Genomic DNA, 19,124 nt, shown 5'->3' on the forward strand with positions numbered 1-19,124 from the left:
ACTATCAAATAATTATTAAAAAACAACAACATTCATGTAAAGATAAAATACTACATTCAATGACAATAAATGACATTTGACCTTGATCATGCGACCTAAGTATTGTCAGTGATACTTGATTACCCCCATATTAAACATATATTTTATAAACTATATCTATAAACTTTGTAAGTAATGACAGCAATTTAATAATTACCTTGAAAATTGCCAAAGTTCAATGACCGTAAATGACCTGTGACTTTGGTCATGTGACCTGAAACTCGCATGAGATGTTCAATGATACTTGATTACTAAGGACCCCATTGGAAATAAGCCATCTCGGCTTTCATGGGCAATCCTGTCAAGGTATACACTACTGTTCATATTTTCATGTACTTGTTCACAGTTACCTGATAAATAAAATCAATCAATCTAATCCTATGTCCAAGTTTTATGAACTAGATCCATACATTTTTAGAGTTGTGATAATTATTCAACAAATACCCCCAACTTGGCAAAAGTCCATTGACCTTTGACCTTGGTCATGTGACCTAAAACTAGCGCATGATGTTCAGTGATACTTGATTACTCTTATGTCCAAGTTTTATGAACTAGACCAATAACCGTTCAAAATTATGACGGTAGTTCAACAAATACCCCAACATGGCCAAAGGTCAATAAACTTTGGCCTTGGTCATGTGACCTGAAACTAGCACATAATGTTCAGTGATACTTGATTACTCCTATGTCCAAGTTTTATGAACTAGGCCAATAAACTTTCAATGTTATGATGGTAATTCAACAAACGCCCCAACTTGGCCAAAGTTCATTGACCTTGATCATGTGACTTGAAACTCACACAGGATGTTCAGTGATACTTAGTTACTCTTAGCGGTATGTCCTAGTTTCATGAAACAGATCAGACCAGAACGTTTATTAGAAATCTCTGCTCGCAATTGGCGTTCGTGGTAATTATCTAGTTAGCCTACTTGCGCATCTTGTTCAGGATAACAAACATTGCCCAGAATTTTAAATTTTCAGGACAAAATACATAAAATTGAAATAAATAAAAAAATGCTCGCGCTCGCACTATTTATAGAGGGGCTATGAGATTATTTTTTTGTTTGTTTTATAAGAATAAAGCTAAGAAGTGACTGTGATGACTAACCTTCAAACAAACAAAGCTAAATTTTTAGCGGCCAATCGGGGAAAATCATTTCGGCTCCACCCCCTATTGGCGAAAGCTGGATCCGCCTATGTGACATATACACCCAAGGAAAAAAAAATTTGCCCCCCCCCAAATTAAAAAGCAAAGACACCCAGTCCCTCCCCCGGAAATATCCTAGCTACGCCAATGTGTGTCAGAGACCAGGTCGAAGCTTAAAGCAAAATAAATGGGATCTATAATAGTTCAACGATTAAAGTTATGCGCATATTCACTTGACTACTCGGGTAGAAATTTGTTTGACCCCACAAAAATTCCAACAAAATTGTCCAAATTCTCAAATAGGAGCATAAAATGCCATACTCGTATTAAAAACAATATTAAGCTCACCTGAACACCTGAGCTTGCATCAAACTTAAAATACCAGCCATCACGAGATCTATAAATATACAAAATAAATAAATGCAAGGGAATTAGGGAAGTTACATCATTGCTACCTATTATGATTAATATTATAATGTTGATGTGACAAAAAAAATGTAGACCCCATGTATTGCTCTTTTAAAGACTTACCATAATCGATAATTATGTCTGTTGACCAAATAATTAAATTATGTTCTCGTTGTGATCCCTATATCAGACAACAAACATGACAAATGGAAGAAGAACCCTGCGTTGGTCAAATGTTCGAACTGCCTTTGATGAATATGTAACGAATTAAAATGAAGTACATGTAAATTAAGCGACATTTTGTTTGAATTTGGGTGCGTTTATTACCAATTATACCTTAGATAATGTTACCAGCGTGATGTTTACAGGAAAGTTGGTCATCAACGAGTGTATAATTGATAGGTAGATCATTAAATGTGTTATTGAATAGCATGAAGTTAGTTTTGTCTTGATTTAGTATTATCTTGGTTTATGTTTTATCGGGGAAAACACCTCGGGGTGTTTTATAAAGCTAGTTTAAGAACGAGGTTACAGTTTTCAGCATGTATTAAGGTAATGCAGTACCACTCGCAGTTGCTCCGACCATGGAGTTACAGGTTCATGTTCCGACTGGCCTGGTTTTATGATAATTAATTACACATTGTTTCAATGTATCATGTCCATGCAGTTAAGAAATTGCCTTATTAGATTTTGGTGAAACTTATTTTTTAAATCCATTTATCCCAAAGGTTAGTTGACATCACCCCCCTCCCCCCTCCCCCTTCATGGCCTTACGCGAAGATTTTTTTCGGAACCAACAAAGATAGCACCGCTGCACGAAATTTTCCTTGTAGTCTCGTGCAACTTTTGATATGATATCCCACAGTCCTCGTATAAAAACCCGTGCTTTCGGGTTAAAGAGTACGTATATTTCTAATAATTACTGAAAGCCACTTTGCGGACAAAATCAGATTAGCTTCTGAAAATCATGTAAATGATGAATGTGTGTATCACAGGCCGAGCGGTGGATCGAAAATCGGGATAAGATATCTGGAAAATATTTTAGTTAAATATATGGGATATCGTAAGCTTGACATCAACCGAATATGCTGTAGGCCTATATGCCCGCGGATGGTACTACAGTAACTGTTGATCATTAGTAATGGATCAAACGTATAAACTTTCAAACAGTCAATCAACCGAATATTACATTCTAATAATAGTCTCCAAAAAGTATTAAAAACGGGCTTAACTCACCCTACATGTAGATGCTCTAATGATGTCAAACATGTTGATGACTCGAGAACATCAACAAAGTCTTCTTTATAGGCATCTTTGACATCGATATTTCGCAAGCATGGTAGTGAAGAAATCAAATGATTGCAGCATTGTGACATCATTCTCGTAGCTGATAGCTTTGTGACGGATGGTAGCTCAGGAGGAGATGGAGGGAAGCTGAGATACGAGTCTGAGATGTCCAAAGTTGTGAACGTCGGTAATGATCGAAGGCAGTGCCATAGTTTATTTGTCACGGAGGTTGTCGTTGTTGATTCTTCGATCGCCACTACCTGAACCTGTTGTGAAGACACACGCATATATAGATGAATGGGACCCGGGGGGGGGGGGCCACTTACATTGACGAGTGGATACCATGCGCGACAAAAAAAACACGTAAAAAGGATGTCCTTTTCACGATAGGGCACGTTACGTACGTAACGTGAAAAGGGTGTCAAAAACACAAAAAATAATGAAAAAAGGGTATCTATTTCGCTAGTAAAATTACGTGTTTAGGGTCGACTTTGCGGGGATGATAAAACAAAATTAAAATGTTTTATAAAGGATGTCCTTTTTGCCCCAAAACTACGTGTTTAGAGTCCTATTTGCGGGAGGTGTAGAAGGTGGGGTCGTACTAAATTAAATAAGGTAAAGCAGACAACCAAAGGACCCGTAAAAATGAAACAATCCTGTACTTGTTTAGGGGTTCATTTCAGGGAATATTTGCCAAGAGTATCGTTTTGTTTCCAGTACTTGTTAAGGGTAGGGTTTCACACGCCAATACTTGTTGAGGGTTGCATTTTCAGAATATGGAAATTACGTGTTTAGGGTGCTTTTCGAGACCCCATGGTCGCGCATGGTATCCACTCGTGAATGGAAGTGGCCCCCCCGGGGAATGGGAATGACAGACCTAATTTGTGTATGATGAAGATAAAAACTGTTGATCAAATTAGTATCGATCAAACTCAGACAAAGAATTAACATAACATAGGCCTATTATTTATTTGTATCAGACGAATTTGAAATTTATAATATCCTCTTCCTTTTCCATATCTTATAAGATTTTCCGGGGAGATTCCCGCAATTTTCATTTGAATCAATATTAATTTTTTGCTTTTAAATTAGCGTGGATCGGTTCCGCCGTGCAAACTGTTATTAAAATTATTGATTTTACATATGATTTTGGATGTTTGTCAAAAGTTTGTGAGTTCTTTTCATTTAAATTAAAAACGAGCCAGCTAGCATTCAAAATAGTGATTATCATTTCTAGCTTTTAAATTAGCGATAGGAATTCTTTTTTTGATCGGAATACAGAGGAAAAAAGTTTTAGCAAACGAATTAAAGAGGATTCGGAGAGCGTTGTGTTAGCAGATCAAATAGGATTTATTAAAAACAGGAATATAGGAGAAGCTATCAGATTAATTGATACGCTTTTTCATACGTTATATAATAATATCCCTAAGTATGTGATAGCAATTGATTTAGACAGAGCCTTTGATTCGATATTCCACAAATTTTTACATCAAACATTATAGGCTTATTCGGTTTTGGCCAGTCACTTAGCAAATGGGTCAATATATTATATACAAATAGCAAAGTTGTATTTTACATGGAGATTCTACAAGCTATTTTCATGTGGAAAGAGGAGTAAGGGAGGGAGATCCGCTTTCACGTATCTTTTCATATAGAAGATTATATCTTTAAGATATAATGATAAAGGAATTTCCTTTGGAAAGGAAGAAGTAAAACAGGTTATGCATGCAGATGATATGTCTATTTTTCTCCGAGATCTACATTCAGTCAAAAAGTAATAGAAATTTTAGAAAAATTCAGAAAAGTGTCAGGACTTAAAGTTAATAGCGATAAGACGAAGGTTTTATTATTAGGTTTCTCTCAAGGAAAATAGGATTTATCTTTTGGCCAAAAGGTGGATTTTATACATACATACATACATACATACATAACAGGTACTTATATAGCGCTTTACCAGAAATATGATCAAAGCGCTTTACAATAATAACTATAATAATTATAAAGATTCTCGTATTTTTTTCTTTAGATGTAGAAGTAAAAGAAAGATTGAATTATAAAGAAATATTAAGTAAAATAAAGAAGTTGAAAAAAAGATTGAACTTTGATGGGCAAAATACAATTATTAAAGCAATTTATCTTGTCAAAAGATGTGGCATCTCTCACACCAATCCCAGGATAGGTTCATGTTGAACTTGATCAGTTGGCTTTTACTTTTTTGTGGGGTGACGGAAATAAGATTAACAAAAGAACGATGTATTTAGACTACCATCAAGGCGGCTTGAAAATAATGAGTTTTCAATGGATTAAAAGACTAAAAGAAAATAATGAAATGAAATGGAAACAATATTTCAATTATGCCACAAAGCATCTGGGAGGAAATTATATATATTTTCATGCGATTACTTGCTCGGATCGTTGGAGATCTAGCACTGCCGCAATTTTATATAGATTTGTTAGAAGTATGGATAGAGACGAAGGACTTTCGATTAAAATCTGAAACATTTAAAGGAAATAAGATGTTTTTAAACCGAAAATTGGTACGAATTGAACGGAAAGGCACATTTAACCAAAACCAAAATATATGAACAAAATATTTACAGCTTGAAACATATTATGGATTAGGATGGAAACTTAAGGTCATTTTCTTACTTCCAAAGACAGGGTTTAAACATAAATGATTTTCATTTGATGGAGTCAATTTATGAAACTTTTCCAGTCAGCTGGAAACGAAATATGAAAATAGATAGCAAAGGGGCTTCTCTTACGGAAGAAATACCATTTACATCTGAATAAACAATTTTGTCAATAGAGGAGTTAGTATCTAAAAAGTTTATGCAAATTTTATGCAAAGTAACTTCGCAATGCCTGATGTTTTCCAAAGGTTACAAAACAAATATAGTTTTTTCTTATGAAAAGATTGAACACATTTTTATGACACCAAGACAATGTACTCTGAACAGTTAATTAAGAGAATTTCAGTTTAAAATGTTGTACGACATTGCTTATACAAATTATCACTTGTTCCTTTTTTTAAATCTCACAAAATATGTTTTGTTATTGTAGAAAAGAGGAGGAAACATATCGCCATCTAGTTTTGGAATGTGAATATGCTTGTCTGGTTTGGGATAATTGTAAGGAGATGTTTGATTTTATTTCTACGGGTAATGCTGGGAAGGAATTCTCGTAGGTGTAGAATTAAAGGACAAAGGAAAGGAACGTTTAGTCAATCATTTTTTAATCTTTGTTAAATAATTAATCTTCAAAGGGAGGGAAAAGGGTGCACTTATAACCATGGATGGAATTAAAAGGAAATTTAAAGAAGAAGAATGGGAAGAAAAAAAGGCTGGCGCTAGGTAGAGGTAAAATATTTCTACATTTAAGGAAAAGGGAAAATCTTAATTAATAGAATATATTAGTGGAGCAGTAATGTGACAAAAAATGGCCAAGATGCTCGGATCTGGCAGAAAGTGTGAAATTTGGCATACAGGGGTATTTTGGGGCGCTGATTTCAGAAATTGCCGGCCCCAAGCGATTTGACCATCGGGTCGGCCGCCATTTTGTAATCCAAGATGGCCGCCATGAAAAATCATTATATGTCATTTTCTTGAGTTTTACATGGCATGAGACACTGGAATTTGGCATATACAGTAGGTGTATTATGAGGCCCTGATTTCAAATATTGCCAGCCCCCAGCGATTTGACCACTAGGCCGGCGACAAAATGGCCGCCATCTTGAAATCCAAGATGGCCACCGAGATATATTATTGTGATGATTTTCTCGAGTTTTATATGAACTGCGGTATTGAAATTTGGCATATAGGCTTAATTCAGGGTGCTGATTTCATATAATGCCGGCTCCAAGTAATTTGACCATCGGGTCGGCCGCCATTTTGAAATCCAAGATGGCCGCCATGAGAATCGTTAGTGTCATTTTCTTGAGTTTTACATGATATGTGACACTGAAATTTGGCATATAGGTGTATTTTGAGGCACTGGTTTCAAATATTGTCAGTTCCCAGCAATTTGACCATTTGGTCGGCGGCAAAATGGCCGCCATCTTGAAATCCAAGATGGCCACCATGATATAATATTGCAAATCATTTTCTCGAGTTTTATATAAACTGCAGTATTGAAATTTTGCGTATAGGCTTAATTTTGGGCGCTGATTTAAAATATTGCCAGCCTCAAGCGATTTGACCATCGGGTCGGCCGCCATTTTGAAATCCAAGATGGCCGCCATGAAAAATCATATGTCATTTTCTTGAGTTTTACATACCGCAGTTCATATAAAGCTCGAGAAAGTGATTGCAATAATATATCATGGCGGCCATCTTGGATTTCAAGATGGCGGCCATTTTGCCGCCGATCAAATGGTCAAATTGCTGGAGGCCAGCAATATTTGAAATCAGTGCCCCAAAACACCCCTATATGCCAAATTTTAGTGTTTCATGCCATGTAAAACTCAAGAAAATGACATATAATGATTTTTCATGGTGGCCATCATGGATTTGAAAATGGCGGCCGTCCCGATGGTCAAATCACTTCGGGCCGGCAATATATGAAATCAGCACCCTGAATTAAGCCTATATGCCAAACTTCAATACCGCAGTTCATATAAAACTCGAGAAAATCGTCGCAATAATATATCATGGTGGCCATCTTGGATATCAAGATGGCGGCCATTTTGCCGCCGACCAAATGATAAAATTGCTGGGGGCCAGCGATATTTGAAATCAGTGACCCAAAATGCACCTAAATGCCAAATTTCAGTGTCACATGCCATGTAAAACTTAAGGAAATGACATTCAATGATGGTCAAATCGCTTGGGGCCGGCAATTTTTTAAATCAGCGCCCCAAAATGCTCCTGTATGCCAAACTTCACACTTTCTGCCAGATTCGAGCATCTTTTTCACATATCTACTGGACTATATAGGGAGAGGGGGGCAAAGGTATATATATACAACGAGAGACAAAAACCACAAAAAAATAAACAAAACACAGAAAAAAAAACAATCGAACCCGTCTCTGTGGTCTAGTGGTTAAGGCACCGGCATTCAAAGCTGGGGGCCCGGGTTCGATTCCCGGCAGAGACATTTTTTCGGCATCACCAATTTTTCCAAAGGGTAGCTCTGGGGAACCTTGATTTAAGCTACGCCTACCATTGTTCTCTTTATTTCATTATACAATATTCAAAATAAAAGAGTTGCCAAAGCTGTTGTACATGTATAGCTTCACACACACATTTGTATACTTTCTCCTATACGTGTACTGTATCAAAGCACTAGCTTTGTATCAAAGCAAAAGCTTTGTATCAAAGCAAAAGCTTTGATGCAGCGGAGGCATGGCGGCTTGTCATTTTTCAAAACCCAACTTCACCCGACAAAGGAAATTATAGGCCTAATTGGTATGGTGTCGAAAATATGTCTGACGGTCGATTGGATCAGGGTCGCCTAGCAACTAACCCGTCTCTGTGGTCTAGTGGTTAGGGCACCGGCGTTCAAAGCTGGGGGCCGGGGTTCAATTCCCGGCAGAGACATTTTTCGGCATCACCAATTTTTCCAAAAGGGTAGCTCTGGGGAACCTCGATTTAAGCTACGCCTACCATTGTTTCGCGTACTTTCTCTTTATGTATATGTATATATATATATATATATATATATAAACATATACATATATAGATGGTAGATAATTTTTTCCTTTCCTTATATATGCGGAAGAATTAATTAATATGATTAAATGCATTTTAAAGTTGAGCATTATCATTGAAAACCGAGCATGATGCGACAAAAAGAAACAAATAAAAAAAAACTGAGGTAAAAAAATATATAGATAAAGTGAGAGTGAACAAATAAAGAAAAAGAATCCCATGAGGACTGCAAAAACGCCAAAAACAAATCAATGTACGCTAATTGTGCTAATTTGATTCCTATAAAATAGATTATATGATAAAATCATGCCGTCGCGAGAACTGAAAACAGATTTTTGCTAAATAGAAACACCGCTCCGCAAAAGAAGGGCATTGTTCATCACTTAAAAAGAAACTACCATTCATTGTAATGAAAACTTCGTAAATCTTTAAACAAGAAAACGAATTATAACGCAAAGATATCCCCGAGTGAACGGAATCCGTCGAATTTGAAAAAAAATCAAAGTTAACATCAGTGTTATACCCCCGATACTCCTGGCTGCTATGCTTCAAGCATTCGCCTATCACTACATATAAGATTGTCACTTGGTTATGTACTTTATGCTGTTATGATTATGTCTCAAGCATTGAAAATTTGTTTTGTATATTATTCCAATAAATTCAAAAATCCTGCAAAAAAAAATTGGCCGGGAATTCCTATATTATTACGGTGACCACAGGACTAAGTCCTTTAATTGACAAAAAACCTCTTACGGTAATTAACCAGTTAACATACAGATCTATTCATAATCATATACCCATTTATTGAGGTATTTTCTATTATACAGTGCGTATAAAAAAGTTTACACTTTGAAAAAGCCCTGAGAATTAAAGAAATGCAACATTAGCGTAATTTTTCACATATATTCTTGGGTCTGGGTCTCATTAATCCAATGAAAGTAAGAGATCTGACAGAATGTTACACTTGAGTGAGCACTCTCCATTTTTGTGAAGCTCGCAGAAATCTATTTGTGCAGAAATGCTCGTTTTCACGCTGTGTCAAGGGAAAATGGCGAAATCAAACTTACCCTGCGAAACATTTCTCATACATTTCCCTTGCACTTTTAGTCAATTGATAATATAACGGACACATTCAAGCATTTTGTAACAGTTTTGCCACCCAAAATGAAATTTCAACACTCAGCACAACTTTTACCCTTTTTGTGCCAGCTGGATCTGAGGACATAACTGAATCGGAACAAAAGTTTATATCAGACATCTCCAGCATTTTTTCACTAAGTTTTTGTCATTTAAAGTGGGTTTATATTTCATTTCCACTTGATAATTGCTTCTCCACACTTTTCCCAATTTTGACAATAATTATAAAAAAATGAAACCTAAGCCATTCTATGAAAATCACAGCTCAGTGTAAAGCAAATATCGTCACGATGGCCTCGGTGTGGGTGAGTGTGATGGGGCGCAATGCACTCTTCGAAGTGGTTTGGGCAAGAAAACATTTTTACTAGGTAAATTCCATGTGTTCCTTATGATTAAAGGGAAAGTCCACCTCAGAAAATTGTTCATTTGAATCGATCGATAGAAATCAAACAAACATAACGCTACAAATTTCATTAAAATCGGAAGTAAAATAAGAAAGTTATGACATTTTTAAGTATCGCTTATTTTTCTCAGAACAGTTAAATGCACAACTCAGTGATATGCAAATGAGAGAGTCGATGATGTCATTCATTCACTATTTCTTTTGTTTTTTATTGTTTGAAAAAACAATATTAATTTTTTACAGATTTAACAATAAGGACCAACTTGATTTAACCATAAACTGTTGAAATAATGGTAATTCAACATGCTCAGAGAGGAATAAAATTTTGTTTCAAATGAGAATAATTTTATATACTAAAATACAAAAAGAAATAGTCAGTCATGTCAGTGGGTGACGTCATCATTCTGCCACTTTGCATACCGACCGGGATGTACATATAACTGTTTTGTGAAATTAAGCAAAACTTTAAAATGTCATAACTTTTTTATTTTTCATCCGATTTGGATTGAAATTTTCTCCTTTTATTCAAATCAACTTTTTGTTGGGGTGGACTTGTCCTTTAAGGTTTACTTTTATTCGCATAACTATTTCGAAGTTCTGCGCAAATCATTTTTCACTAACTTTTCAAAAGTAAGTGTGTGTGTATTTGAGTTTTGTCAGACGTGTATCAATCAGATATGATTATTTACGTCTGGGACCGACCTTTAACGTCACCATCCGAAAGACGTGACCAGGGCTCGAACCTCGAACCTCTGCATCAATTTGTAACTTCCCCACAGCTTGGATTACAGGCGCGCGCCACAACGCCCAGCTAAGTGGTGCTCACTCAAGCGGAAATATTTTCGACAGTTATATCGTTATTTCTTTTAATTGATTTTGAGTTTATTCTATTTTATTTTAGCATTTTCCAACAGGAATTATTAACAAACAATGTACAACATACATAGAAGTAGTGATACACTTCTTTTTAAAAAATAAATACAAATAATCATTAATTGACTAGGGCAGCGGCCTCAAACGTACTAGCGAAATAAACAAAAAAGAAAACGAAGTCAAATACAAATAGGGCATTGACTTAAATTAATTATAAATAGATATTATTGATACGATATTTACATTTATAAATGGATCTGTACCAACGTTAAAATTAGGAAAAATATTCAGGATATTACAAATGTATATTTATACAGGATTTTTTCTCAGTTTAAAACTTTTTTTTCTACGCACTGTATAATAGTATAATAAATTTCAATAATACGTTCATGGTATTGAAGTATACAAAGTAGGCCTACAGATTGTAAAGCTTTAGTATCCTTTATAAGTCATTACGCTGAGAATACCTCGTTTTTCAGTTCCACTGGTAGATTTCTTATTCCAACGCAAGTATAGACTGTTGGTGACTTTAAGTGCATAGTATGTGACGCAATACACTTTCGAACCAATGGCAACACCTTCACATCTTCAATTCCAGACTCTGATGAACAATCAAGGATGATACGACATCGCTCACTCTCAGATAAATATCTATTTGTAAGGAGCATCTCCATGATTCGAACGCATGCGGTGCTCTTCGTGGCAGCAGCCAAACGAATAAGATTTTCATATTCAACAATGTTTTCATTAATCTTTCGCAGCACTTGGTCTAACTTAGAAATCTTCAAATTAAGCAGAAAATTGTTAGTTTCATCACCAAGGAACTTTCCGGCTGCGTGTTCTTGGGCAAGTTTGTGATAAAATTCTATAGTGGTAGAACTTGTTTCGTTAGTTTGAGAAAGGTGTTCGTTTGATACAGTTGTCTTGGATACTATCCCTAACTCACATGCCTTATCGAGGACAGAGGGAATCTTCTGAAAATCACGAGGGGTAAATACCAACTTCTTAGAATCAGCAAGTAGACCAGTTAGAGCAACTTTACCCAGTTGCAATATTATTTTGTTTAGTTGTTCGTGAGTGATCATCAAGTCAGGTGTCCGGGCATTTGCGTGTAACATTAAAAATACGTTAAATTTGTCGAGTAATTCTGTTTGATTTGTAGTCTCAATGTTAAGTAGATCTTCAGACCACAAATCACAGACCATGAGGCAAAATAACGGAGTTTTTACTAGTTCCTCAATAAGGGGTTGTTCATCGAGGTAGACTTTCAGACCATCCGCTTTCATAGGTTTCTGAACAGAAGTAAAGAACCTGTCAATGTAATCACAAGAGCTCTCTCTCGAGAATCCTTCGATCCCCATCTTCATGTACACCCTTGGTAGACCTCCTTGACTGAAAATGTTTTCGAGGTGAGGTCGTGTTGTTACAAGCACTCGACATTGTGGAAACATTATCCAGCGGAGAATGCTCATGATATTGCTTGAGGAAGAGATACCAGCATACTCATCGAGCCCATCGAATACAATGTGACAGATTCCCTGATGCTGTCTGATGAACTCCTCCAGGCCCTCTGGCGTCAGATCTTTAACATCACCCAGGAGTTGTGATATGATGGCTTCTCCGATCGATGTACTGTGGCTTGTGTTTCGAAACTTGACTACGAACAGAAGTGGCAAGTCTTCTAATCCTGACCCTTCCTCTCTGTGAACCCAGTCGTGTGCCATCTTAGCAACAGCTGTCGTCTTTCCTCGTCCAGCCGGAGCCGAAATAAGGATTCGAGATGGAAACTTTCCATTTACTTTGGCTGAAAAGATTTTCCCAACAGAGCCTTGCAATATTTCCTTTTCCTTAATATCATTTCCACGACTGTCCTTCTTTACCATGGTAACAACGGTGTGCATATCTTCAAACTCTGCATAATCATCTTTGTCATAAGGCTTCATTTGGATCTTGCACAGCCAATTCGAGTACTTATCCTCCAAGATTGTGCGACATTTTCGAACAGTCAGAGATTCCGAAATCTTCTTACTGTAGATATCTGGAACTGTAAAACAAAACATTGCATAAAATAATTTCTACCACATGATTTCTGTCATTTGTAATAAGACAAATATAGATGATTCGAAATAAGGAGATCCACTATTTATATCATATTTTGTGAAAGAATGTCGGAATCACATTTATAAGTAAAAAGATTATTTGTTTTATATTCTCTAAGAACGTCTTTACCAAATGACAAGGAAAAATGAATATTTGTGTTTGTTTTAATTTGATGCTCCTTGAAAATGAAGACTCTGAGCGTGCATGATAAACAATCATTCATTATAAATGCAACCAAACAAACATTATTGTTTCTTTTTTCAATTTTCGAGAATAACATATATCATTTGGCCTGAATTATTTCTATACGCACCTTGGGTGACTAACGTCTTTTTGAGATAAGTATCTGCAAGCATGATTAGATTAGCATCAATGAGAGCTTGTCTCAGTCTAGGATGCTGATTGGATGGCTCCACTCTCTGTCTCCAGTCAAACAGCATGTCACGTGTTCCCTTACACGTGACCTGTCCTTCTAGTATATTGGTCTCTGTGTATCTATTGATGGCTGCTTGTTCGAATCCGAGTTTTCGTGCCAATGTCTCCATCTGTTCATCTGGCTCGATGTTTTCTGCTAGTTTACAGAGAAGACCATCGGTAATATTCCTGTGAGTTGCCATGCCTATCGTGTGATAAATACAATTGCATGATTTGATCTTTTAGATATACATTTCTAGACTTATAACCCATTTGTTCAGGGAGAAATATAATTTGCTTCTGGTTAAACAGAAAAAAAATAAAAATTGGGCATCTTTTGGACGCACATCACAGTCCACTATTTCCTGACAAAAAATAAACACATCAAAAGAAAAAAAAATATGAACCGCGTGTCCTTCCGATTTCACATGTCTATTTGATATTGTTTGTTTGTACATATCTGTTCTTACTTGCTATTTTTTTATATATATATATATATATCTTGCTTTTATATGTTCCTATGTATTCTTATGTTTTTTTATTAAGAATTTCGGTAAATAAATAAATACAAATACAAAAATACAAATTGATTATTTCCGTTATTCACACTTCAAATGATTTACGATCGACAATATGGGATATAAATGCAAAGATAAGATCAAACATTGTTTGTCCGTTTCAACCCACAATCGTGAAAGGGGGCGTTTTCTCTTTACCTTTCAATATTCCGAGGTATGGGAAATGTCATGAAAGCAGGAAACTGATAGAGAATAAGAAAAGTGGTGATAAATGGAAATAAATAATAATCTATATCCCAGGTTAATCTTGATTGTACCTTATCACCTCTGCACCCTTGAATTTGTCTATGGCATTCGTTATATAAATCAGAAAAGTATTATATGCGCAAACTATCGATCAAACGTGAGACCCATAAATTAATAGGAATACAATGTTTTTAGACTATAATCAAGGGGGATTAACGATGTTAAACTTCCCTGTGCAGGTAAAGGCAAAGCGAATAATGCGGATTAAAAAAATTTAAATAAAGATGAAGATATAAAATGTAAACAGTACTTTATTTTGCCACTAAACATTTGGGTGGAAATTTCATATTTTCATGTGACTATATACTAGGATATTAAAAATAACAGCTTCCAAAATTTGCGTGGACTTATAAGAGTGGGTAAGTATAAGACATATTAGAAGTACAGAGTTTTTTGGCTGAACTGATTTTGGGTGGAGATTTGATATTTTCATGTGACTATATACTAGCTTTATTAAAAGTAACAGCTTCCAAAATTTAGGTGGACTTATTAGAAGAGTGGGTTAGTATAAGACATATTAGAAGTACAGAGTTTTTTGGCTGAACTGATTTTGGGTGGAGATTTGATATTTTCATGTGACTATATACTAGGTTTATTAGAAGTAACAGCTTCCAAAATTTAGGTGGACTTATTAGAAGAGTGGGTTAGTATAAGACATATTAGACGTGCAGAGTTTTTTGGCTGAACTGATTTTACAAGTTTTATCTCTAAAAGAGGGGTGGGAATCCATTATATATGCGATATCAACCTTTATTTTGTTCATATTTCCCTGGAATTTTATGTCATTTTCATGGAATTGAAAGGGAGTCGACCTCGTGGTATAAAAATTAATGAAAGTAAACCTAATGCGGTGCACTGCGATGACGGCGCGGAATAAAAATGACAGAGTTTGATGTGTCAAGTAAAATCGGCTCTTAACAGAGCCGTCGATCCGGGGAAGGGGGGGGGAGGCGGCGATCGCCCACCAATAAAAATATGGGGAGACAAAATAACGTTTTGCCCGCCCCCCCCCCCTTAATTCCGGATGTTGAAAAAATTGAAATAAGATTGAAATGTTACAAAGAAATCGACAAGCGAGATTGAAATACACGATAGTCGACTCGTTCGGTATTTAAAATCGTGCTTAAAATGTCCACTTATAAGATTGGAATATAGAAAATTTTCAGCTTGCGATTCGTTTTCGCATAATTTCTTTCGCAAAAACCCATAATTTTCATGATTAAATTGGTGAAAAAATGTCCCGTTTTTATATAGTTCTAAGCCTCTAAAAAAAACCTCCCGTTTCGACTTGCTCTCCGTTTATTGTATATATAAACACTGTAAAAATGAAGTGCTAATTTAACTTACAGTGCTTTTTAAGTTCAAATCTAAATTAGAAAATCGGTACTCGTAGTGCAGTCACTTTACAAGCACTTTAGGTGTTAAAATAGCACTTCATTTTATATATTGGTACATATAAGAATTGTAAGAGCAATAACATTCATTTATTTAGTTATTTCCCCTTTACGGATATTCATAACATACAATGATTGAGAATGTTCCAGAAGGCTCTAGAGTAAAGCTTTGAGTAATCTTTGTTACTTCTGGAATTTACAAACTATAGAGAAAGTTAACAATAGAGCCTGTCCACAGTGAAAAATGGACAATAGGATTAGCTATTTTGCCTCCATTATTAATTACAATGAGGTAATATAAGAATGTTTTTAGAATTTAGAATGCTCTAGAAATGGCCAGAATGTTCTTTTTATAGTGAATACTAGAAGTTTCTAGAATAATAAATAATTTGTGTATAAGAAAGGACATCATCACATCAGATCATCATATCAGATCAGAACTTAGAGTTTCACGCCAGGCTTTGTGTCAGAGCAGACTTTTTTCCACCTGGAATATATATCTTCTGTGGGATTTTTTTACCCGCCATCAATGAAGTGTTTGCAGTTATTTTGAGAGAGGAATTCTCATCGAGATCATCAACCTGTTTTAATGAACGCTTTTCAACCAATCGATTGCTGAAATTGACTGTTAATCATCATCAACATCGTCTTCACGGACATTTCAACTCGTTACAGTGACTCTTATTATTCATCGTGCTTCAAAATCAGTTTCATCATCGCCATCATTGTGAACTTTAACCTAGGGAATTTTCGCCAGCCAACTTGGACTTTTATCAGGATGCTATCATTTAGAATAATTCCCAGAACTGATTTCAAGAGACGTAAGACCATTATTATTTATGATTTGTTTGTATATGGTTATTTCCTGTAATAAAAAAAGGAAAATCAAAATTCAAATTAGTTTATTGTTATATGTTGCAATATCGTAACCAGCTAATAGAGGAAAATCTACTTTTTCTATCTTCAAGTGGCTAGGAAACAATGAAAGTGGTTTGCTATCAGATTTTTTATTGCATCATTCAATGAGGGATCTGAATTGTTAGATTTTACCATAGATATAGGCAAAATATGGAAAAGGGGTGTGTGACTTCAGCAAATCCTTTATAGGGGTAGGGTTTGCTGTGCCAGCACTTCTTTGTATGTAGCTGATAGAGGAAAATCAAATTCTGTAATCTAGCTCCGAGTGAATAAAAATAATAAAAGTGGTCTACTGCAAAGGGAGAAACGCCTGAAGGATGTAGGCTTTGATATGCCAGCACTTCTTTATACGAAGTAGATAGAGGAAAGGCTACTATTTCGTTTCCAAGTGTTTTAAAACAATTAAAGTAACTTACACTATTGCAGAAACATCTTTTTGCCTCAATGAGGGCTCTGGATTTATAGATTTTTCCATTAATTGGCAAAATATGGAAAAGGGGTGAGTGAGTTTGGCAAAGCCCGTAGGGGATAGGCTTTGCTGTGCCAGCACTTCTTTATATTCAGCTGATAGGGGAAAGTCTATTTTTTTAAAGTGGTTTATTGCAAAGAGAAACGCCTTTTGCCTCAATGGGGCGAAAAATGGCGAATTTTCCAAGAAATGGGCAAAAAATAAAATTGGGTTGGGGATTTTGGTAGACCACTGAGGGGGTATAATTTGCTGTCCCATCATTTCTTGATATGTAACTGATGGCAAAAAGCCTTCTCTTTTGCCACCAAGTGATTAAAAGACAATAAAAATTTTTTTTCTTTGCAGAAAAACACCACTTTGTCACATTGGAGGCTCCAGCAAGCACGATATTTTAATAGCTATCTATGGATAAAGGAAATACATTCGACAGGTCATTGCGGGACTATGTTTTAATGTTCTTGAGCGTCATTGCATGTAGCATGTACAGCAATGTATCCTCTAACTTTTCCAAGAGATTTCATTTACAGAAAAGTTGCTTTGATATGTAGAAAAGGCCCTTTGCCCACATATCATATACACCTTTCTATTGCTATACGCACGCTTGCATTTAAACGTGTTAGTCACACAAACAAAGGTCAGGCAAGACCGATTTATTATCTATTGTAATCTCTTTAAAGGCATACCAGCGATCGCGTTGTAGTCGATATCATAAGCATGATAAGTGTGACTATAAGACACAGATGTTGGTTGTTGGTATGGGGACATCCCGATAGACCGCGGGTCCGACAGTCCGCGGGTCCGATAGACCGCGGGTCCGATAGACCGCGGGTCCGTTAGACCGCGGGTCCGATAGACCGCGGGTCCGATAGTCCGCAGTGCGTGTAAAATTATGATCAGATATATCAAATGTCATCGAGAGGTCCAAAATTCAAATGATACGAGACTATGGGGTTCTATCAGGTGAGGATCCATGGGGGCCGAGGGGGAACTGCCCCACCCCCACCCCCAGCTCAAAAAAGAGGGGGGAGAAGGGAAAAGGAGAGAATAAAAAGAGAGAGGAAGATGGGAAAAGAAGATAATAGAAAAGAGAGCAAGAGGGGGAAAGAAAAGACAAAGAAAAAGGGAGAACAGGGGAAAAGAAAAGAAAAAGAGAGGAGGGAAAAAGGAAGAGAAGAAAAGAAAGGAGAAAGGAAAAAGAGGAAAAAGAAGAAAAAAGAGGAAGGAAGAGAAGATCGTTTAAGTAGAGAGGGAGATGGGAAGAAAGATAAGAAAAAAGATAGAGAGTTGAAGGGGGAGAGAAAAAAAGATTAAAAGAGAAAAAAGGGGAAGGAAATAAAAAGAAAAAGGGAGAATTAAAGGGGAAAGAGAAAAAAAAAAGAGGAAAATGGAAAAGAAAGGAAAATGGGAAAAGAAGAAGAAACAAGTGGAATGCCTCTGGCCGTCTCACCTGCATCACGCGGTTCAATATAGCAGCAGTGCTGACTTTGATATTACTCTAACTCGCATAAGATGTTCAGTGATACATGGTTACTCTTATGTCCACTTTTTATGAACTAGACCAATAAACTTACAGAGATATGATGGTTATTCAACAAAAAGCCCCAACATGGCCAAAGTTCATTGACCTTACATGACCTTTGACCTTGATCACGTGACTTGAAACTCGCACAGGATGTTCAGTGATACTTGATTACTCCCATGTCCAAGTTTCATGAATCAGATCCATAAACTTTCAAAGTTATGATGGTAATTCAACAGATACTACCAATTTCGGCCAAAGTTCATTGACCTTTGACCTTGGTCATGTGCCCTGAAACGCACACAGGATGTTCAGTGATACTTGATTACTCTAATGTCCAAGTTTAATGAACTAGACCAATAAACTTTCAAAGTTATGATGGTAATTCAACAGATATCCCCGATTCGGCCAAAGTTCATTGACCCTAAATGACCTTTGACCTTAATCATGAGACCTGAAACTTGCACAAAATGTTCAGTGATGCTTGAATGCTATTATATCCAAGTTTCATGAATCAGATCCATAAACTTTCGAAGTTATGATG

General features: G+C 36.1%; 1 protein-coding gene across 1 annotated transcript in view; it reads right to left on the minus strand.

Moving 5' to 3' along the window:
• The window catches only part of LOC121417076, a 44,224-nt gene extending 30,565 nt beyond the window's left edge, over window positions 1–13,659 (minus strand). Inside the window, exons 1-4 of the mRNA XM_041610643.1 lie at window positions 13,356–13,659; window positions 11,410–12,986; window positions 2,831–3,147; window positions 1,535–1,583 (exon numbers count right to left, since the gene is read on the minus strand). Coding sequence (XP_041466577.1) covers window positions 1,535–1,583; window positions 2,831–3,147; window positions 11,410–12,986; window positions 13,356–13,659 — 2,247 coding nt within the window. The remainder of the gene's footprint in view (window positions 1–1,534; window positions 1,584–2,830; window positions 3,148–11,409; window positions 12,987–13,355) is intronic.
• Window positions 13,660–19,124: the final 5,465 nt, after the last annotated feature.

Source organism: Lytechinus variegatus, chromosome 6 (assembly GCF_018143015.1).
Source record: "Lytechinus variegatus isolate NC3 chromosome 6, Lvar_3.0, whole genome shotgun sequence".
Classification (NCBI taxonomy): domain Eukaryota; kingdom Metazoa; phylum Echinodermata; class Echinoidea; order Temnopleuroida; family Toxopneustidae; genus Lytechinus; species Lytechinus variegatus.